At 45.1% G+C, this 23594-nt stretch overlaps 1 protein-coding gene across 2 annotated transcripts in view; it reads right to left on the bottom strand.

Annotated features, from left to right (window-relative positions):
- Positions 1 to 1150: 1150 nt before the first annotated feature.
- The window catches only part of DRD3 (dopamine receptor D3), a 35929-nt gene continuing 13485 nt past the window's right edge, over positions 1151 to 23594 (bottom strand). Inside the window, exons 3-7 of one of the 2 annotated variants that reach the window (XM_027585384.2) lie at positions 17361 to 17503; positions 9922 to 10118; positions 5698 to 5833; positions 5551 to 5598; positions 1151 to 4404 (exon numbers count right to left, since the gene is read on the bottom strand). In XM_027585384.2, the coding sequence (XP_027441185.1) occupies positions 4208 to 4404; positions 5551 to 5598; positions 5698 to 5833; positions 9922 to 10118; positions 17361 to 17503 (721 nt within the window). In that variant the 3' untranslated portion in view covers positions 1151 to 4207. Of the gene's footprint in view, positions 4405 to 5550; positions 5834 to 9921; positions 10119 to 17360; positions 17504 to 23594 lie in introns of both variants that reach the window. The other variant, XM_027585383.2, reaches the window with a different exon arrangement.

Raw genomic sequence — 23594 nt, 5'->3', positions numbered from 1 at the left:
TGTGAACCAGATAGGAATAAAAATAGCTGCTTAGGGGGGATGATGTTGGTGAGGATGATGATGATGATGATGATGATGATGAGGCTATCAATGATAACAATCTCTCACATTTGTTAGAACTTTGTGGTTGGCAAAGCACTTCTAATTCATGATGTTGTCTAATTTTTGGCTAGTTAGGAAGGCCACTGGGGTGGGTGGGGCAACAGGTCCTGGGACTTGTGCTTGGCACCGACTCCCAGGTTCTGCCTCTGTCAGTGTGTGCAACAGAGCCGAGCTGACGTTGGCATCACCCTCCACTGAGTCTCCGTGTCAGGAGGTAGTCATGGAAACTCACTCTCTTCCTAAACTGATGAGGAGAGAATTAGGTAGAAAGTAGGAATCAAGTTAATTGCCTGTCATTCCCTCTCTGCTCTTTGTGTGTTGATTCAAATTAAGCTTTTTCAGTTTTCTGATGTCAGCAGATACCAGAGGATGAGAGCACAGGCCTGGGAGTCAGGACCTGCAGGAAACAGCCAATTGTGAGCAAATCCCTGAGCCTTTCTGCTTCTCTGTTTAGTTCTGACCCAAGCATTCAGGAAAACAAATCTCTTTGCCTGACCCCGCCACCCCCCGCCACCCTGCCCCTCGATTTCTGACCCAAACCCTCTGAACTGCCTTCATTTTAACCATCTCTGACTCTACATCCATTCAGCCAGCCATTCCTCCTCTTGCAGAGAAAAGAGCAAAGAATTCAAATTGAATTCTGCGTTTATTGAAATTCACTATAGCTCAGAGGGAAGTAAATAAGTCAGTTAAGTAAGTCATCTGTGATGTGTGTTGCCCACATGGAGGGAAATGGAGGAAAGATCTAGAGGTTTTCTGCAAGTGGTATCACCACTAGCTCAGTTGTCACCTGAACAGAGCTGGAGGAGGTCTCCAAAGATGAGGCCCTTTCCTGTCCTATGGGCTCTTCTCTACAGCCAGATGGAATTATTTGAGATTCCTTGCATGCTGCTTGCTTGTTCTCATCTTCAGCTCTTCAAAGGTTTTCTCTGCCTGGAACACCCTTCCTACTTCTTAATTATGTCTTAACCCTGACAGTACTTGTCTGGGAAGCCTTCTTGGGGCTGAATATAGGACTTCCAAAAACCATGAATTTCCTCTACTATAGACAAAGAGCAGGTCATCAGTGTACACACAAATGTGGCTTCCCCACCGTACTACAAACTTTGGGGGCAGGGACCCTGTCTCGCTCGATGATATTTCCCAGCACTAAGCACCATGCCTGGCACCTAGGAGGTGCCATTTAATAAATGGGCCTTCCTTGAAAGGAATTTTAGAGGATGGTGTTCTGGAAGAAGAAAATATTTACTTATGATCTAGAGTTGAATGTTGGTTGTAATCTCTCTGGATTTCCGTGCTATTTGCATTTCACCCCGATAATATGGCCAGCTCTGAGGCTTCTTCAGGCCCCAGAACAGGTTTGCCCCAAGAACTCTGCCCTGCTTCATTCAGGCCAATGTCTCTCCTGGCAGTTTTGGCCATGCTGGCTCTGAAAGCAGTGAACTCTGAGGTTAAGTGCTGGTTCACGGTGGGAACTACAGAGGTAGAAGGGGTAGAATGAAGAATCCCAGGCTGAAGAGGCTGAAGAGAGTGTTTGGAATTCCTCTAGAAGGCTCTTCCTGGATCAGAAGAAAATTCTGGGAAGGGGATGTTGTCTCAGATTAGGAATAAGAGGCCACTGGGCTAGGGGAAAAGATGCCTCTCAGTTTAACGATGAAGGTGACAGGATGACTTTCTCCTTGTATCTATCTGGAGTTTATAGTTTTTATAGAAGTGTTCAGTATATTGGCACGCTTGTCTGTCGGGAGTGAACGGGGACAATAGTTCTGGACTTCGGTTTCCTTTTATATAGATAAAAGAGAGAATAGAACCAAATGCTCTCTAAGGTCTGTTGCCTGATTTTATACAAATAGATTATGAATTTGCTGTGTGACTGTTTTAGAAGTTGAACTTGGCAGGAGAGTGAGAGCAGTGTGTTGCGCTGGCTGCTTCAGGGGCCAGTTTAGGGGCAGAGGTGGCTCAGGTAGGTTGAGGCTCTTCCAGGGACCCTGGCTCCATTTTTTTCTCCCCATCTTTTCCTCCCACCCCTTTCCCTCTCTGGTGGAAGGCAGTGTGTCATGGTGCTTAGTTGGACAGGCTTGCCAGTCAGGTAGACGTACACTCGAGTCCCAGCTCTGTCACTTACTGTGTATGACCTGGGCCAAATTTCTTGACCTCCCTTAGCCTGTTTCCTCACCTCCAAAAACTGAGTTTATCTTTTTAAGGTCATCCTAAGGTTTTAATGGCTTGGTGGCAAGGAAGGATACACCATATTTGCCATCCTTCTTCCTCATAAATATATTAATACTGACGCTATGTTTTTATTTTTAGAACTCTCGTTTTGACATGGAATTTTATTAATTTTAACCCACTGTCCTATTTGTTTTCTGTTTATTTTGCATGGAAAAACCTAGGATCATGTCCTTTTACTTCTTTAGATATGTAACAGTCTCAGTTCCCAGTTCTGCTTGCCGCATAAACCTCTTGAGCTAGATGGCACGAAGTACAAGAACTAGTGGGCACAAAGAATTTTCCCACTAGACTTACAATATGAATACTGTTTTAGGCAATAACATTTTAAAAATGCTGGCATTAAAAGCATTCAGGAGTAGCAGGTAACAAAGTTGCTGGGGGTATATATTTGCTTCTTATACACTTAAGGGTTAGAGGAATAAAGATGGGGCAAAGAAGCCTTGGATTCTTCGTTAAATTCTTGTGCACTTAAAAATTTTACCAGCATTACAGTGGGCATCTGTCACACCTATGCACTAACAGCCCTTCACAGTAAATTTACTGAAGTTCAGGATGATAACACTTCATAAATTATCCATAAATTGTATCTGGATTCTCTAGTCAATGAGAAATAGCTTCTGTAGGTAAAAAGGGAAGTAGTGAGAATATTCAGGTTCCTTCTAAATGCAATTTGAATGACATCGACACATTATTTCTATTATGCCTTTCATTTCAGTTGTTGGAGTGGTCCTGTTCAGGCTCTGCACTAGGCCTTTATGAAGACTGTCCATGTGATGTCTTTGGACAGCTACTCTGCCTGGTGCCCCCGGTTCTGAGGTCCTCTGACAGTCTAGGGGAGTCCCTATCACCCTTACATGTAAATGAACAAACACAGGAGCAGGTGGTGGGCTCCTTGAGGGCAGGAGCTGTCTTCTTCATTGTCATTGATCCAGAGCCTGGGAGGTGACTGGCACTTTGTAGACATTAAAAACTTAATGGGGTTTAGGGTCTCAGAGTATTGGGTCTCTGTTAAGCAGGAGATGAAGATGCCTCGGTAGGAAAACCCTATGGCGTTATGAAAAGCGTATTGAAGGCATGTTATGAACCATATGTTTGAAACGGATACCACAAGTGGGAGCCACCATTCCTTTTTCCCTTAACATCCTCATCCTGAATTATTCTGGAGTTGAGTCTCCAAGAATAAGGGAATGGAGTCAGAGGGCCTTCTTAGTGAGAACTACAGCGCAGGGGTAGCAAGATTTGAAAGGAAGCTTGCGTCCCAATGTGGGACAATGTCTCACTCAGGGTGAGGAATTTCCCTCACCAATGGCATCCAGATTCTACAGAGAGGTAGAAGCACTGGCCATGCCCTTATAATTCAGCATACAGTGAACAAAAGGAATGACCAAAAGTGTATGGGCCCACAACAGTACAAGGTCAGCCTGACAGTTTAATTAGAGGCTTGACAGAAGAGAGTCTGGCTATTCTGCAAGATGGTTTACTGGCTGAGATTTCAAGGACCCCCGGCAAGTTGACAATTATGAGATCTGTTCATTTTTTCTTCACTGTGATGAATCATGCCTCTGATGACAATTTTGTGTGTGTGTAGAGTCATGTTTTATCAGCTTCTTTCTGAATTATTGCTTGTCACTCGGGGACCTCCCAACCACTTGGAGCTTGAGAGGATGAAGTCAGATTTTAGCTGGGGAGGTAGAACATTCTGTTTAGGAGGAAGCAGTTGGTTATACCTGCTACTCAGGGAGGTCCTGCCTCCGCGAGTCTTCTTCCTACCCCACGCCAGAGAACACAGCATAGTCTTTTTGAGCAGACCCTGGCCAGTGGCCCAATGGCCTGGCAGCTAAGGGTGGGCACAGGGAGTACGCTCTCTTCTCCTTCAGCAAGACAGGATCTTGAGGAAGGCTTTACGGAACTCGACATTGAAGGTGGTATAGATCACGGGGTTGAGGGCACTGTTCATGTAGCCCAGCCACGTGGTGGCGCTGTAAAGCTCTGGGGACACGTGGCAGGCTCGGCAGTGGGTATTGAGAACGTGGGTCAAAAAGAAGGGCAGCCAGCAGACAATGAAGGCCCCTGGGTTGCAAAGGAAGAGAGAAACTGGGTCAGGGGTAATGCTTACTCCTTTTGTTATAACATGAAAATGACTCATGTTTGTTTGCTTTGTGCCAGCCACCATGCTGGAATTTTACAGACCCATTTAATTTTTACACCAACCCTATGAAGTAGATGTGATTAGCCACTTCTTTTTTCTTTTTCTTTTATTTTGGATGAGAAAATTACATGCTTACATCTTTGATTCATCTCAGGCCTTTGTTCCTAAATCAATTTTCTAGTTTGATATTTAGGTAGCTCTTTACTAGTCTTTTCTACTTCTCAGTTCAATTCAAATATTTATTTAATGGCTAGCCGTGTGAGACATGATCCTAGGCACCGATAGGGAAGAAGACCTTAAAGACCTGACAGTTCCTGCTGTTGAGATTACATCCAGGTGTTCTCATAAAGTCCCTGAGATATGAGAAAGTGAGGTTTGTCAGTGGCAGTGAACAGGATGAATTGCCTTCAGTAACTATATGCTATGTGTGACTTATCAATTTTTTTCTTTATTCAAATACATTTTTTATTTTTTCTACTATAAAAATTAACCCTGATTTTGTACATTATGGAAAACTTGGTAAATACAGAGAAGTAGAAAGAAGAAAAATAACCACCTACCACTCAAAGACAATCACTTTTGACATCTTGGTGAATTAATTTTCATGTTTTTCTTTGAAATAATCTCGATGTTATCACACCATATGACAGCAGTTTTTTGCATCCTTATTTTTTCACTTAATATTTTAGAATAAATAAGCCTTTATTAAATATCCAATATGTGCCAGACACTTTTGTTGAATTATTATCTTATTTATTATTTGATTTATCCATTATAATCTCACGTGATAGACAACAAACACAATGGATAAACGCCGTTCAATTAGGTCACTTGTTCAACTTTGTATTTCATATTTTCAGCCCAGATCTGTTGAGTTTTCCCCAGAGTTAACATTGATATGCAAACTCTTCTCAATTGTATCGCAAACATTTATAAATATTACTGTTATTGAATTTTCATTTCTGACAAATGTGGTTCCTTAGTACCCTCTGCCAGCTCCACCAAACTCAACCTAACCCAACCAAATTCAACCCAACTCAACCCAACTCAACATGACCCAAACTCACCAAGCACAATGGCCAGCATCTGGGTTGCCTTCTTCTCCCGAAGTGGCACTCCACGAGGCTGCAAGGGCCCCAGCTTTAGAGATGTCGACAACCTGCCATTACTGAGTTTTCGAACCTCTAAGCTGAGCTTGGGTGCCATGGTGGGGCTGAGGGAGTTCCGAGTCCTCCCCTCCCTTTTCAACTCTCCTCCGGCTTCTTGGAAGACTGATCGCCCCAAGGCAGTATCTTGGCAGATGCTGTAGTAGCGCTTCAGCTCCATGTGTGCCTGGCTAGGGGAGAGTGGCTGCAGGTGGGACAAGAGAGGGTCCTGACATTTCTGGGGATACTGTTTATCTTCTGAATGTTCCTGAAAAGGAAAGAACATGCAAAGAAGTTAGAGGAAATCATCATTTTGTGAAACCTACTGAGGGCACATCTGAGAGTAGTGGGATCATGAAAAGTTAAGGTACATGAAATCTGCTTCTGACTTCACAACTAAAAAACACCTACCAGATATAGAACATTTGAGAATCACAATAGTCCCTTGAGGAGGGTTGTATAGGACTATAGCCTGGCCTTTTTGAGTTAGAATGAGCTGGATGTACAGAGGAACATGTGAAATGATGCTACTAAGATGTAAATCACAAAATCTGGAATGTGGGAAACTCTGTAAGACAAACGACTCAGGTTTTTTCAACAAATAAATCACAACAACAACAACAATCCCATTTACCAGTTGCAAAGTATGGGTCTTATTTGAATTCTGATTCAAATAAACCAACTATGAAAAACTTACAATACAACTGGGATAATGAGAACACTGATTGGATGTTTAATGATATTAGGGAGTTATTTATTTGCTTAGGGTGATATATTGCAGTTATACATTTTATAAAGAATCTTCCTTAGAGAGTCTTACAGAAATATTTTTGCTGAAATGTTATAATGTTTGGGATTTGCTTCATAAGAATCCAATGGGCATGGGTGAGTGTAGGGGGAGTGCAGATGAAATGAACTAAGATTGGCCGTGAGTTAATTGCATGAGTTAATTGGCCATGAGTTAATTGTTTTTCTACTTTTTTATTTTTTGAAAATTTCCATAATAAAAAGTAGAAAGAAAGAAAGAAAGAAAGAAAGAAAGAAAGAAAGAAAGAAAGGAAGGAAGGAAGGAAGGAAGGAAGGAAGGAAGGAAGGAAGGAAGGAAAGAAGGAAGGAAGGAAGGAAGGAAGGAGAGAAAGAAAGAAAGAAAGAAAGAAAGAAAGAAAGAAAGAAAGAAAGAAAGAAAGAAAGAAAGAAAGAAAGAAAAAGAAAGAGAAAGAAAACCCAGCATTTTCACCTCAACTTTCCTACTTATTAGATGTATACTTGGGCAAGTTAATTAAATGTCTTTGAGCCTCATTTGTAAAACAGAAAAGAAGTTGGGAAAAAATAGGTTTAGGATGAGTGGACCCTGAGAGTATGTGGACGTTTCTGGTATTTGGTGGGGATGTGTGTGTGTTCAACATCTGAATTTCTTTCCATGTTTGAAGAATTGGACACTGTGTCAATCTCGAGTAGCAGGGCAGGTTAGCTCTCATTAGCTCCCATTACGGAAAGCCATAAAAGCCATATATTCACTCTCCGCACATCCCCACCAGTCATCTAGAGCTCTGGCACATAAACCAAGCCCAGCCAATTAGAGATTTGCACCTAAGACCTTGGACTGGAGCTGGTGAAGTAGGGAGACTTCAGAATTTGTCTAGCAGTGATGGCAGGCAGTGTCCAGTGTCCAGGGTCTTCCAACCTGATTCTTCCTTAGGCATGAATAGCATTGTCTGAAGTTATTCTCCAGCCTTCTCATTGAGTCTGAGCTACTTGGTATCCTTCCAGTAAATTCCTTTGTCTATATGTTAGTGTCAACAACATGCTCCCTACTCTTGCCTTAGTTCCAGGAATCACAGGGCTAGTGCACTGTACATACTCCGACACACTGCTGAATGAATCAGTGCAATGGACCTTTAAAATGATAGAGTGTTTTTAAAACTGTGCTCCACAGAAGTATTCATAGGGAGTCTAGTATAATTTAAAAAATTTTGGTTTTCATTTTGATGGGGTTTTTAAATAATTAATATAAGCATATTGTGTGAATGGCCATTTATAACCAAGATTATGATTGTGCTGGCATCTAGTAATCTTCTAAAAGTGATGATATTTAACATCAAATGCATTATTTTGGAAACTAAGGGACTGGGGACAAATTCTTGACTGTCCTTATGAAATCTCAGGTTTGAGAAAATTGATCTAGCATAACTTGTCTCTATTTTCCAGATGTGGAAATTCAGTCCTAAAGAAGAAAAGTGATCCTTCCCAGATTACATATAGTTGAGTGTATTTTTCAGCTCTCTGCAAACCCTCATCACTACCTCCATGACTGGCATGAAGAAACACTGGATTCTTCTGGGTCTGGCTGGCAGAGCCCTCCACTCCCAGATTGTAGGACAGACCTATTTCTCCAAGCTCCTGGCAATGCCAGCCTCTTGCCTCTCTATTCTCTCTTTTGTAGTCTCCACTTTTCTCCTTTTGGCCTTGGAGCCTCCTCAGACCTTAGATCTGCTATAGGCAACTTGAAAATTCTTACCTATTAAAAAATTATTTACAGTAAGAATCTCTAACTGCCTCACAAGTCCTGTCTAAAAAGTGGTTAATTAGCTGTACAGAGACGGCACAAAGCTCAGATCTTTATCATCATGAGTTCTTAAAATTTTATTCCTAATATTTACTTGGAGTTCAGGCAGAAGAATATTGATCTTCTAACACCTCCATTCTTCACTCAGCTTGCTTGGGGAGGCAGGGCTGGCTTGAATTGAAAGGACAAAGATAAGGGTGACCATGAAATTGTCTTGGTTTTCCCCCATACGCAGTGGGAAACAGGACACTTGAAAGATTCACATTAGCCTCTCTTCTCTGCTTTTCTTGGCTCTGCCCATGTGTGTTTCACTGACACCCTGTTCCCTCTAGGCAGGTGACTCTGGAGGGCATCCTCATACCATGTCCGAGGGTCACAGGCTCCAGTCATTGGGATCTAGCTCAATAGTGGTGATTCCTATTCTAAAGCTCAAACCAGGATCTCATATCTGTTATATACAAAAGATACAAGTAAGGGATCAGGGCCATTGCATTTTGGGGTGGAAGTGGAAGCAAGTCAAGTCAGAGTGTTGAGAAAAGGTATCTTCTTTTTTCCCTCTAATCAAAGACATGGCTTACTTACCATTTGCCCCGGGGCATCTGATGGAAATCTGTCCCTTATTGAAAACTGCGGAATGGGGTGCAGGCTCAGACAGGAAGACTAGGGTGGGTTGAAGGAGAAACGGTTGTAGGTTAAGGTCTACGTGGATGAACCATATAGATGCCAATGTTTTGAATATCCTCAAGGTTTGTTCATATCCTCAGCTTCAGGTCCTTACCTCCTCTTTCACGGGAACAAATATTCTTGTTCTACCCAAACTGTGGGACTTCAACTTTGAGAGACTGACTCTCACTCAGGTCATTATAGGTTAATCTAGCCATCCAAACTGGACCTGCCTTCAAGATCAAATTCAGTTCTTACTCTGTCTGTGAAGCCCTTTCCTGAGCATATCGACCTCTTCTCTGATAGCCTCTTTGGCACTTCTATTTCGGTGCTTAATTGCCTTCATCTCATTTCGCAAACATCCTGGGGCTGTTAGTTAACTTCAGAGAGGGTTGCTTTATCTGCTTGTCTAGATTCTAAGCTCCACGAAGGCAGAGACTGTATAATATTCTGGATGTCCCTTCCCTAGCAGATTCCAAGCATGTACCAGACACTGGGATGAGCAGGCTTTCCAGCCCAAGCAAAGCGAAGATCAGTGCTGAGGCAGCTCTCCTTTTCAGAGAGTCAAAAAGCCCAATAACACGTATCATCAGCTTTCCATTTCACAAGCTGGTCAGCACCTTGACACAGGGGCAGATCTAGTAAGGAAAAAAGCTTTCCATGGACCCCAGTGATTCTTGGAATAAGTGGTCTGCTCAAAAGCCAATCCTCGGGACCCACCAGCAGTGCATGGTACAGAGGCCACCCTACAACGGCAGATCTGGTGTGATATTTGTACCATTGGCCATTTGGGGGCAATGGAAAACTTTGATGGAAAGCAGAAGAAGTCCAGAAACTATCCTATCATCTTGCTAAGCAATGTGAACTCTAGGGAAGACTCACAATGCGCTTTTTGGATTCGATTTCCTACTCTAAAGCATAGCCAATACCAGCAGATTAGAAGGTGGGTGTGAGATGTGTGTCTCCAGTGGGGCAGCACGAGCAAAAGCAAGTGCTGCTGGACACAAGGCTGGGAAGCTACAGGGCTGGGCACTGTTCTCCTTCTGCCCCTCCAGGGTGCTTACTTGTTGAGGGAAGCTGTGTCTGACACTGATGCATTGACTGTTCTGTCGAGTGAGGATCCGTTTCCGTCTCCTCTGTCTCAACACCATGTAGATCCTGGCATAGACGAGGACAGTCACTCCAAAGGGCAGGTAGAAGGACACCACTGAAGAGTAGATGACAAAGTCAGGGTTGGAGATGGAGCAGACAGTGGGGTCTCCTGTGAGTGAGAGAAAAGGAGAAAGCAAAGCAGTTTGCCAATATGAGACATCGGAGGGGAGCACACAATTTGGCCGCATACCATGTGTGGTGTCTCCACCATTTAAGCCACACGGGGCTTTGGGAAGTAGGGGTTCCGGGCCCGAAGTAACTCTTCCTTCCTCTGTGCCCCCCAGCCCTTGCCTTGCCTCTTTGGTGTTATTAGCACACACGGGTGCTTGTGAAGTTGTGGGGATGGGAGAGATTATGTTGTCAGTTCCCTGAGGGGAGGAGGTCCAATTCATCTTTGTGTTGCTCACAGTTCCCTTAAAAAGAAAATTACCCAGTGATTCCATGCCCGACACTGCTCTTCACCGGGCTGCATACATGTCTGTCCTTGAAGGGCTCAGTCTACACAGACCGGCGATCTTCCTGAAGGCCGTGTTAAGTGTCACAGAGGATTGTGGCCTGGGAGGCTGGGGGGAGTGTCATAGAGCAACAGGCCAGAGGCTCCTGGGGGCGAGGCAGCCCCCAGAAAAGGGCCTGCTGGTGCGGAGGCACTAAGGGGTTGTTGAAGGCAAAGAGAGGGAGGCTTCTTTGTTGAGAACGCCAAGTCTCCAACATGTATCTGAGGTACAGGGCAGGTGGTGGCTGAATGCAGGCAATTCTGTTTTTTGGGGAATCTCAGGACCCATCAGGGGTAGGATGGGGAACGGGTGTTAAGGATACTGTCACTGTGGACAATGTGAAACGAGGAGCACCTTTGTCCCTGCCCTATGTCCTGAAATGCACCTGTCCCTACACTTTAGAGAGTCCTTGTGGTTTTGCTGTTTTTGCTAGCAGATGTTGAAATTCCTCCAATGCCCAGAATAGGGCCTGTAACTTGCCTCATCTGGAAGAGAAAAGGGAAGAAAACGAATATCTTCCAGATGGTGTGCCAAGGCCTTTATACACATCATTTTACCTAATCACTGTGGCAACATTATGTGACATAGGAGCCATCACAGACTCTATTCTCAGGCGAGCAGACTAAGGCTCGGAGAGGTTCAGTAAGTGGCCCAGCATCCCATAGCCTGAAAGGGGCAGAGCCTGGATAAGTTTCTCCAGTCACTCTGACCTTATAACCAGTGTTCTTTCTGTGATTTTGACTTGCCTCCCTCTACACTTTGGCTGCCCCCGCCCCATCCCCGGGAATGGCAAATTTACACTTTGCCCCGCACTGGCAGCAACTGCTGTTGGGATACCCAACCAATCTTTATAAAGGGTAGGGGATTCTCAACAACCCCAAATCTGGCCTCAGAGGGTATAGTCACAGGTGTGAGCTGTAGAGGAGAGGGCTGTAGCCAGCCATCTGGGCCCCTCATTCTGCCTTTCAGTCTTCTGAGCTAGGCAGAGGCCAGGCCTGGGGTGGGAGACCCAGGTCTGCCATTTACTAACTGTGAACTTGAGCACATTGCTTAACTATGCTAGGCCTCAGCTTCATTATCTGAAAAGAAGGATAAAAATAAGGTCGCATGAGACTAAATGAGGATAAATGGTAGCTATTATTACTATTTACTCTTTACTATTATTATTTATTATATACCTCCTCTGAGCTGTTTGAACTTAAAAGGCAAGGTATCATTTGGAGTGGAAACCTGTAGAGAGACTTATAAAGAACAATATCTGTGGGGGAGGGAGGGGAGCAACAGCTAAGAATTAAAACAAAAAGTGTACTCCCTTCTCAGCGAGGCCTTTTAATGATAGCACTGACACAAGGATCTTTAGGAGCTGCTCCCAAAGTTTTTGATTCTCTTGGGAGGAGGGTAAAATTCAGGAAAAATTAATGTCCTCTCACCAAGTCTCTGTCAACAACCTTTAGAAAATGGCTTATAAAACTTCAAGCAGTGGTCACCAAATGGGCATTTTCTGGTACTCTGGGGGAGACGGGGTTGGAGGTAGGATAGGGTGGCCGCTGCTGGTCTTTCTGAATCTATAAGGAGTCATGTAGGCAGTGATCAGCCCTCTTCCTGAAATCAGCTCCCCTGTTGTCAGCATCTGGCCACGATTTAAACGCCTCCTGTGAGGAGATGCCTGAGCACCTTGTGCTAGTGAGAAGGGGGCCAGGATGGTGGCAGGGATAGATACCTTCCCACTATTCGTCTGGTTACCATTGCTGGTGTGCGGGGTATGCCCCATTCGTCCCTCCAGATATACCTTCTACCCTTCTCTACTTTCCTCTGGGTTCTGGGAAGCCGATCTCTAGATTTTATATACTAACTCCAACTTTTTTTTTCAAATTTTTATTTAAATTCCAGTTAGTTAAGGTCCAGTGTAATATTAGTTTCAGGTGTAGAATTTAGTGACTCATCACTGACATATGACAGACACCCAGTGCTCATCGCAACAAGTGTGCTCCTTCATACCCAATGGTATTAACTCCTACTTTTAAAAAGCCAGGAGCAAAAGTGGGTGTAGTATGCTTCTATTTCTGTAAAAAGTAGAAACACCCACACAATGCACACACACACACGTGTGTGTGTGTGTATGTGTGTGTGTGTGTATACATACTTGTTTCAAGCATTATCTTTAAGATGATTAGTGTTTGCTTCTGGGGAGGGTCATGGGGCAGCTAACGATCTAAGGTAGAAGGGAGGCCTACATATATGTGTGCCTGTGTAACCCCTTATACCTTGTGTTTTATGGGCAAGTATTTATTTTTCCATTAAAATATTGAAAGCATACACACGAGAGAGAGCGAAGAGAGAACACAGCTATTTCAGAGTTGCTGGCCACCAAAGGCCCTCCGCGTACAATCACTGAGCCTGCACAGTCATCCCTTTCTGCCTCTCTTATCTGAGTAAACTGCTGCCCGTCCTTAGATTGAGCTCTGCGGCCTCTCCCACAATTTCTCCAGGCCACGAAGTCCTGTGAGGCCTGTCAATGGGTAAAGTGACCCTGGAGGCTGGTGGCCAGTGAATGAGACCCTGCCCCGGCTCCCACTGGGCCTGGTCTGGGTATGTGTCCTGTTGGCGGGGCAGCAATTCTGGAAGCTTCTCTCTGCTGAGTCCAGATGAGGTGGTGAGGGCAGTGAGCCTCCCCCGACCCCCACCCAGAGATGAGCTGCCTTGTCATGATTATTTAACCAAGACAGTACTGTGCTATTAGTATAGTAGTTATTGGATGAATATGAAAATGACAAATACATGAGTGAAGTGGACAAATGAGCCTTTTACATCAGCACATAAGCAGTCGCTGGCTGGAAGACAATGGGGAAAACCAGAGGGTTATGCCTCATTCTCTGAGATTGAGGATGTTTACCCCAACTAATCTTAACATTTAAGGAAGAAAGGATGATAAGAAGAACTCATCGACTTACCCATTCAACAAAAGTTTATGGAGAACCTACTCTGTTCCAAGCACCATGCTGGGCGACAAAAACAGTAAATAGCTCCACAAAGGGGTGGAAGAGGCTTTTGCGGGCTAGCCTAGGAGCTTGAGCCCCACAGTGATGTGAAGGGCAAGGCCAAAAGCAGGTTGACTTGACAGGTTCATGAACTTAAAGCTCCTGGAAGGATTTGTCTTCACCTTGTCCCCAAAGACAAGAGAGCCTGAGGCACCTGAATTCAGGATGAGCCTGTTATTCTTTTAACTATGTGTTTCTCAACCAGGCTTCCACCAGCTCCAGTGTTCTGAAAGCCAGGTGAGGGATTCTATTGCTCAAATCTAGATGGTAGTCTTCCATTTCCTTGTTTCAAAGGAAAATTAAGACTATTTAGTCTTGTACCTGTGAAATAAAAGTATTAGGTTGTCCATTCAGGGATTCTTAGCGTTTCCTTTAGTACCGGTACTGCATGCTGTCAATGATGGGGTATTTAGCTAGACTGCTGGGCCCCTGCTGGGAGCTGGGGCAACACTGATCAGCCAGGGCCCCCCAACCTTGGAATTCTCTGTGACCGAAGATCCTGCCTTATGTGCATATCTAGAAGTGCACGTTGCATCTCGGACAATAAGAACAACGCCAAGATGAAGGAAACTGAAGTTCAACATTTTTCTGCCTTATGTCGTCTGACAATTCATAATCCCATATGGCAGCTCATTTCCTTAAAAAGAGCTCTGCCAGGAAGTTCCTTTGTGTTGCACTGCTTAGTGAAAATCCAGCCCCTTCCACTCTCAGGTGTCATTGGCGGTACCCTGCCCTTTCCTCCTCTACTTTTCACAGGGTGAGTAGAAACAAATGGCTGAGAGGAGTCATTTATATTGGGCTTTCGAATGAACTTGGGAGCTTCCTTATAGTTGGAAGAGCTGCTAGAGGAACCGACATCCATCAAGATAATGAAGCTGTACTCTGAAGGTCAGACAGAGGCGGAGAAGGATAGCCGGGCTGCCTCGCCTTGAGTTCTGCTCACTAATTCCCTGAACTGTGTTCTAGGACGAGGCGACTGGTCTCTATAACCACCAGCAGAACTGCTGCTACTCAGATTTTCTCTGGAGCAGGTGCAGAGTTAAATTTGGACGTACAGAACCCTTTTCTAACACACAGTAATCACAACAAGAGTGGTAGCTGATATCCACTGGGCCTTTACAATGGACCTGACACTTGGATGCTACATATGAATAAATGGAGGGCTTACTATAGTCTTATTAATAAACTTAAAAGTAAGAGAGAGAGGGGCCCCTGGCTGGCTCAGTCAGAGGAATATGATCTTGGGGTGGTGAGTTCAAGCCCCACGTTGGGTGTAGAGATTACTACAATAAATAAATGAATGAATGACTTAAAAAAAAGTTGCAATAGAATAAATCATGTACTTCTTTAAAGTAAGAGATTGAAAGAGATGAGAGAGAAGCGAGCATTTTTGCCTTCTCAATGCTATATTTGAAAATCCACTTGGAGAGACAGTTTTCTGAGTTTTGTTTCTGGAATAATAATGATCTCACTGGTGGCAACACCACTGCAATTAGCTCATCATTCATCTTCACTTTAGATGTTGACATTAACTGGGAACTCGGTCTACTGTCAGATGTTGAGACTGTTTTTAACTGTTACTAGGGTGTGTGTGTGTTTGTGTGTGTGTGTGTGTGTGTGTGTGTGAGAAAGAGAGAGAGAGAGAGAGAGAATGAGTAAAACAGCCCCCCCCCCCCCCACCTCCCGGAATGAGTAAGAGGAGCCACTTCGCAGACTGAATGTTGGTGGGGGTTTGCTGCTGACCAGGGGTAAGCAGTGCCGGGGTCTGCCAGTAGTACTGAGTTCCCATACTACACATTCCAACTTAGAATAATGTATTTTTGTGTAGATACTAAGATATAGAAGGTGGCTTAGTTAGCAGATGAACCCAAAAAGTATATTTAACACTCATCAAAAATAGTATTTTAATGCCGGGCAGCCTCTCAGAGTTGTGTTAGGGAATGTTGCTTCGGGGAGTATGTGTGTGTCCACAGCCATGTTTGTGTGTATAAAGTGTCGTTCAATGAAAATAACAAAGTAACGAATGGTAAAGAGTAACGCAAACATGATAGTAACATCATATTTTAGGAACACCCTGAGTTAACTAGGCAAATATTCATTGGATGACTCAACATGACATTGACTTAACCTTCAATGTAGCTGACAAAGAAACCTGACCTTGAGCGTATGGTGTGTGTTTGGCCGGTCTACATATGTTACTCCAACTTAATCCTCACTTAATTATGAAAAAGTTCTATGAAGCAAGTACAGTGGAATTATATCATATGTAGTGGCAGATTCTAAAGTCAGCGATTAAAGTGAACATTATCTAGCCCTGAAATTTGCTTTGAAAAATCTCCTGAATCACATACGAAGATATACATGGTTTTACTAGAGCCCCGGAGAGTAGTGAGAAAAGATGTATGATACATACATTACCATGTCATATATTGTAAAGAGTTCAAACACAACATGCAGTTTCAGAAATGAAGTTGCTGGGCTTATGTGCAGGGGGGCCATATGAAAAAATAAATGCTGGAAACTTTCCACCTAAATATATAGACTTAATCTATATATTTAAATTTGCTCAAGTGTATGCTTCAGTGTATTATTATCCCAAATTTATCAATAAGAAAACTTAGAAAAGCTAAGTAGCTTTTTTTTTTTTCACAACAAGAGTGGTAGCTAATATCCACTGGGCCTTTATATTTTGGGATAATAATACACTGAAGCATACACTTGAGCAAATTTAAATATATAGACTACTTACAACTGGTAAGTAGCAGAACTGAAGTTTGAATGTAGGTTTTTCTGACTCCAGAGTCTCTATCTGTCTTCCTCAATGTGTTTTGACTTTTAAATCACTGGCCAGGAAATGACTCTTTGATGACTATTCATAAGTTAGGATTTGCCTGTATTTATATGCAATGTGTTACCTATAATATCTGTATACATATAAATAAACAGCTATGTGACTTGTACATATACACCAGAAACTAATGAACTTGGAAGATAGTAGGAATTAAACAAATCCAGATGAACACTAGAACCTGACTCAATTAGTTCTCAGCAAATACTCAGTGTTCATTGTCAATACCTGTTAACTTTATTACACGTGCTAGTAGTTTTCATTCAACACATGAAATCCCTGAGGCTGAAAGATGTATATGGAATAGCCAAAGAAGGCATTGATCCATATGAGGTGTAAATCTGGATCGGTGTCTTGTGTCTAAAAACCAAACATCTCAGACATTCACATTGTTAATCCATATGTCCATCCATCCACCCATCTGTCCGTCCATCCATCCGATAGAAGATGTACCATGTGCCAACCATCATGGCCAGAATTTTTGTATATTAAGATATAAAAATATACTCTCCAATAATTTAGGGATCTATATCAATTCCCAAACACCAGAAATGATTTTTGTTTAGTAAAAAATTAGAAATAGATATCCCATTTGAGGGCCTTTATAGTGTTATTTTGCCTTGGAAGTCCATCATGAATTGTCATCTTTTCATTAGCAAATCTCACCTGAATTATTAATATAGTTTAATGTTCTAACTGATACATTGCTTCCCATGAATACAATGACATTTCTTTCAAAATAAGGATAGGACAGAATTTTCACTAACTGGGGAAGAACTTTATGTGCCAATAATTGATGAGGTTCTGCTTTGTACTTGAATCAAAACCCAAAGCTTTGCAGCCTATGGCATCCTTATTTGGTTCTGAAGTATGCTGATCAGGGTCAGAAACTTCCAGGCTCAGCACCACTCACAGCCACTCAGGTGTGCCGTGAATCACATGGGTGTCGTGAGAGGGGCCATCATTGTTACCTGTGGTGTTGAAGCCAAAGAGGAGAGGGCAGGACACAGCAAAGGCCAGTACCCAGACGGCTGTAATCATGAGGGCCACGCGCCGACAGGAGCTCTGTCCAGTGCCATGTTGGTAGTGAACTGGCATGACCACCGCAGTGTACCTGTGAAAGGAAGCAGGGAGGGATGACCATGATGAGAAGGGGTGGGGGAATCTTTCCAAAAGTGGACAGATGTTCCTAGAGAACTAATCTAGGTGATCCATGTGGCAGGAGCAAAAGAGTTTGGTTGGAGAAAGAGAGAAAGGGTATTTGAGTGAAAATGTAGAAAGGCTGAGCTAAGAGAGATGAAGAACTCCCTGAGCAGGGAAAGGGGGAAAGAAGAATAAAGTTAGTAAAGTAATGGACTGGGCCGCCGGCAGGCTCCTCCCCGCACACCTGAAACTTGTACTTGCATACCCGAATCTCCAAGACTCTGGGTGCTGGTCTGTGTGCCTTTACTTTCTCCCACGGTTTTCCAGACAATGCTAGAACTGTGCCCAAAGAGGATGTCTACCCCTGCTTGTATCCTAATATAAATTCTAACCCTCCTAGTGACAACTATTCCAAGTGGTGGAGATTTTAAAAATAGAGGTGAGTAATATCTAGTGAAGGCTTATTTCAAAATCCAGTTTTCATGCTCTCTTAGTCCATTCAGGCAGCTCTGTCAAAAATAGCAGAGACTCAGCGGCTTACACAACAAACATTTATTTCTCACAGTTCAGAAGGCTGAGAGGTCCAAGATCAAGGCACTGGCAGATTCAGTGTCTGGTGAGGCCCCACTTCCTTGTGGAAAATAGAGGACTATTTTCTCACTGTGTCTTCACATGACAGAAGGGGCTGGGGTCTCCTTTCTAAGGGCACTGATCTCATTCATGAGGGCTCCACCCTCATGACCTTATTATCACCCAAAGGTCCCACCTCTTAATAGCATCACTTTGGGGGGTAGGATATCAACATATGAACTTGGGGGAGCCACAAATATTCGGTCTACAGCACATGCTTTGGCATGGTCAACGCACAGTTCTTTGTGTTACCGGACATCGTCTTTTCCGTGGCAACTCCTCTCACACATTTCTAGCTGCTGAGCCAAAAGATAGCTGATCCTATACATTTACTTATGATGTCTTCCCCATTTATCCATGCATCTCTTTCCTACCAGCTGCTCTCTGTGATGGCCACAGCCTCCTGGCTGGTCCCTGCTGCCAGGCTCTAAAAGTAGATTTCATCATGTCCTCCCCATCCTGGATCCCCCAGATGGAAACCGCTTGAGAAAGGCAAATTCTAAGATGGCCTCCAAGATGCCTGCCCTGTACAATCCCCCACACTGAATGGAGGCTGAACTTGAGAATACCATGTGATGTCACTGCTGTGATTAGATTACTAATCAATAGACTGAGTTAATCAAAAGGGTGGGCCTGGCTTAACCAGGTAAGCCCTTAAAAGGGACTGGACAAGTTCAATAATGAGAAACTGCATGCCTCATGGCTGAAGAGACATAGATCCCATATGATTTGTTACTTGATGACTCAAATCATGTTGTAGACTTGGTATTCCTCAGCGGTCCTTGCACCATGCAAGTAGTACAAGGCTGTTGATTGCTTGCCTTGTGGATCCTGAAGTCCTTCCACATAAGAGGACAATTCGAATCCTAGCCATGCTCGAGGAATCTAGTGTGTATAGCTGTGTCTACATAGGCTCAAGTTTTGTCTTCTCAGTGTCCAGGGAAGCTAGCGGTCAGATTCAGAGCAGGATCCTCCCTAGCTCCTCTTGTGTCCCGCAAGGCTTGGGGCTGAGGAAAGGGAGAACAGACCCTGGGCTGGAGGGGGTGGGGCACACATGATCGTCCTCTGTGAGCCAGGCTGCCCAAATCCCCACCTTGTGTGTATCTGGCCTTAGAGTTTATGTGTTAGCATTTGCATTCCCATAAGAGCAGCTTTAGTGACTCTGCAAGACTTGGCCTTGGTACCATGATGTGTGACAGAGGTGGCTTCTTTCTCAAGAGGGAGAAATAGAGGTCTTTATTTAATAAGGTCAGATTAAGATCCCACCATCCACCCCAACGGAGGACTATGAGAACTCAGTTCCCCTCTTCTGATGCACAGATGCTACAAATCCTTCCTTGAGTCCCTAAACTGGTGATCAAGGAGCAGGCGAGTAGCACCTGGTGTTCCTCTAGGCTTGTCACTCTCCTCAGGACTTTGGACTCTGCTGGGGCAGTGGGCTGGGGCTTTGAGTCAGGTATGTCTGGCCCCTAGCAGTGGTCCCTGAGGCGCCTTGGAGGGGAGGCTGAGCCTTGAGCCCAAAGGGCTATGGTGACCAAACAGCTGTTGGGAGACGGGGAGGAAAGGTATGACCCACTTCCTTCTCTCCAGACCTACTGTTGTGCCCCGGCCTTCTATTTACATAATGTCCATTGATACTGCCCCATACATTCAGGGGTGTGCTGCTAAACAGCTAACAACTGGCTCTCCAGGTGAAAAAAGTCCTAATTGGTACCATTTGTCTATTTTCATGGTATAAATACTCCCACCGTTGCCCGTTTCAAGCTACACCAAAGGTTTAATACCCAGCCCAAACAATTCCTAAAATTTTGCCTTTCAGCTCTTGCTAGTCATCATGAGCTGGCTGCAAGCGCGCCGCTGAGCAAATTGTCCTAGCTATACGCTAATGTTCAGCAACTCCGTGAACGCTCCTGTTAATTCAGTACGTGTAGGGAACGCTCGCTCCTTTTTATAGAGGAGGAATCGGAGACAGAGAGGGGTGACTTGATGAACCCAAAGTCCCCCAGCTGGTGGTGGAAGCCCCGGGTATCCCACCTCTGAGGCCAGTGTCTCTCCTGTGTGCCCCTCACCCTCTCAAGGCCACTGTCAAGTCTCTGAGGCCGGGTGGGGACGAGGGCTTCCTCAAGACAGCAGGCATTAAAGGGTGGTTTCTGTCTGAGAGCACTTTGGATTCCCAGAATGTTCCCCAATTAGTTTGAGTCTATCAATTACCTGAGAGGGAGGGGGTGGGTCGGGGTGTGTGTGTGTGTGTGTGTGTGTGTGTGTGTGTGTGTGTGTGTGTGTGTGTGTGTGTGTGTGTGTGTGTGTCCTGTTAGAAATACAGATTCCCAGGCCACGTCCCTAGCTATTCTGATTAAGTACTTCCAGAGTGGAACCCAGAAATGTGCGTTTTGAACAAGCCAGGGCATCTTACAATCGAGCAAATTTGAGAAAAATTTCTGCCTTAAGGGAAATTTCGGTCAGAAATTCTTGTTAACTTGGGTAACAAGTGAGAGATGAAACTACACTGATCACTGTTACGATTCATTTTTCTTCGTATTGTTTCCCGAACACGATTAAACTCTTGTTACAAACGAGGCCCCCGAATTCGCCCGCACGCGGGATTTTCCCCGCCAGGGAGCCAAGCCGCGGGATCGGAGACGCAGGTGCCGTTCCGGAGCTAGCCAGCAGAGGGCGCCCTAATGCAGCGAGAGCCGCCGGCGCGGCGGGTGAGAAGTTCACGCTCACCTGCTGGCTCCTCGGGCCCCGTGCGGAGGCAGGGCGGGAAGGCTCGGCTCGGCGGGGTCCCGGAGGCCTGCGGGGACCCTGAATCCTCACCCGGGCAGAATCTGGTCTCCTCCCGAATGGGCCCCAGGTGACCGCCCTCAGCGAGGGCAGGGACGCAAGCGGGAGGCTGGCCTGGGCCGCCTGGGACCCGCCGCGGCGCTCACCGCGCTGTTCCACTCTGCGCGCACCCCTCCCGCTCCCTCGCCTCCTCTCCTGGGAGCTCCTAGTTCACCCGGCTCTCTCTGACATGGCCAGAACCCTGGCAGCGTGCAAGGTGGTTACGTCCGTGGCCGTTGGAAACAGACTGATTAGTGTCTGAATCCCAGTTCTTCCATTTAACTGCGTGGCCTTGGGCCAGAATTTGGCTGCCCTGAGACTCAATTTCCTTATCTGTACATTGGGGGTAATGATGCAGCCGGATAGGGCTGTTAAGAACGTTGAATAAGATTATCTCTGTGAAGTCTTTTAGCACAATGTCTGGTACCTATTAAGCATTAAAAAAAAACAAAACAGTATTATTATTATTATTACTGTTGTCATATTATTGTGCTAGCCCAAGGGATCTGTGATTATCCTTATCAGTACGTTTATGGGTATCTGCCCCTTGTTCCTGGGAACATTAAACGGAACATTAAATGTATTTATTTATCAAACAAGTATATAACACTTTCTATATGCTAGCAGCTGTTTGAAGTGCTTTACAAATATTAACTCATTTCATCCTTGTGATAACTCTGTTGCTATGGTCTTCACTAAACAGGTAAGGGAACTGAGGCCCAGAGAGGTTAACTGACTTGCCGGAGCTCACATTGCTATCAGATGGTAGAGCCAGGTGTTGTAGCCAGGCAGTGGGGGCTCCAGAGCTAGGGGCCCAGAGTGTGGAAGGTGCTGCTGCATCAGGCAGCGTGCTGTAGAAGAAGGAGGGTGACTGGATTCCTACTCCTGCATCTCCTGGCGGTGTGATCCGGGTAGGCTACGCGGTCTAGCCTCAGACTCTTCACTTGTAAAATGAGGTTAATACCCCTATCTTGCTGGGGTGCTGCAAGAATGAAAAGCTCTTAGCTTGGCCCATGGTACATGCTACAGAAATGGTAGCTATTTGATGGTTGCTGCTTTTAGACTCATGCAAGTGCAGATTACCAAGGAGGAGCCAGGGCACCGAAGACATAGGAAATATGCTTCCTTTACTCCAAGGAAAGAGCACTTATAGTGGCGGCTGCTGACATGGCCAGGGGCCTCGCTCTTGGTGCCCCATCCCTACTTCTACCATGCGGGAGTCAGGAGACTCCGGTTCTAGTCCCAGACCTGTCTCAGAGGCTGCGGGAGCCCCTACAACATGTAACATTTCTGCACAAATGAGTTAAACTATAATGCCCCTTCTGACTCCCAGTTCTGTGACTGGGGGGTTGTAGGCTTGTCACTCTACTGAAAGTCTCAGGACCCTGGTGGAACGTGACCTCCACCTGAAGCCCTGTCCTAGGCTGGGAGGTGTGTGTGTGTGTGTGTGTGTGTGTGTGTGTGTGTGTGTGTGTGTCGGGGGGGGGGAGACTGATATGGGTGCCCCCCTTGGGAAGCTGGCCGTGGGGGAGGAAAGAGGCTGGCCTGGGTGGGAGGGCTTGAGTCTAACTCCCTGCCTGGGTTTAATGAGCCCCAGGGCTCTGTGAGGGCTGCTTTTCACCACCTTTTATTTGGTCAGACAGGGGGCTCAATAAATCTTTAGTTCTGTGGACTCCCCTCGTGGAATTGTTGAAGGAGAAAGCTTTTTGCAAATGACTGGAAAGGCCTTTGCAAATATAAAGTGCTTATTTAGATGCAAACGAAAAATCCAAGGTGCCTGTGACTCATCTGGTACCTATTGTGCTTGCTTCAAAGAGCGGGGGCTCGCCTGTGTGACGGGTGCCGTTTGAGAGCCACTTAAAGAACTCTCTGGTGAATGAATTTGGTCGCATTATTCCCGGGCCCCTAGCGGAGGACTCGAATTCTCACCGCTCAGAACGTGTCCTCCTCCCCTGACACTTTCTCAGCCCTCTCCCCAAAGCTAGCTCTGACCCAGGATGCTGTGGGAGGGGGCTGGCCCCCTGGGGAGGCAAGGCGCCAAGGAGGGGGGTGGGGGGAGAAGGGGCTTGTGCTTTTTAAAAAAGAAAAGGCAGCATTAATGCAAGCATCCAGGGCTATGCCTAAGAATCTAATGACAATGGTATTACTTGCTTTCAAAACCTCTCTTTATCATTTCGTTTCCTTTCCTAGCTCTTACTACCCTGTTAGTACATACCAAGGCTTCACGGCCAAAAAAATGCTGAATCCATTTGGTCAAGTTTGTCAGACTGGTGAGTAGCATTGTGTGCAGACCAAAGGTCTGCATGAATGACTGCATTTTTAATGAGTTGACCAGCTATTTGGCATCCCATGAACAGAATTTAATGCTGTGTACTGCATACGGCCCTGAAGGATGATGGAGACAGCTTTTCCAAGGCCGATTTTCATTTCTAGAACAGAGGAGAGCCTCCATCTTGAGGTTTGGTGGGGATGGGTTCATGTCGACACACAAGGCAAGAAGAAAGCATCCTTCTCCACTGGGGTCTAAGGCCTGGCTTGGTTCCTGAGTTCAGGTAGTGAGGGCAATGCCTTCTGGGGCTTTTCCTCTAGGTCACAGAAGCCAATTCAGG

Source organism: Zalophus californianus, chromosome 1 (assembly GCF_009762305.2).
Source record: "Zalophus californianus isolate mZalCal1 chromosome 1, mZalCal1.pri.v2, whole genome shotgun sequence".
Taxonomy (NCBI): Eukaryota; Metazoa; Chordata; class Mammalia; order Carnivora; family Otariidae; genus Zalophus; species Zalophus californianus.
This window is presented reverse-complemented; position numbering and strand designations above follow the sequence as displayed.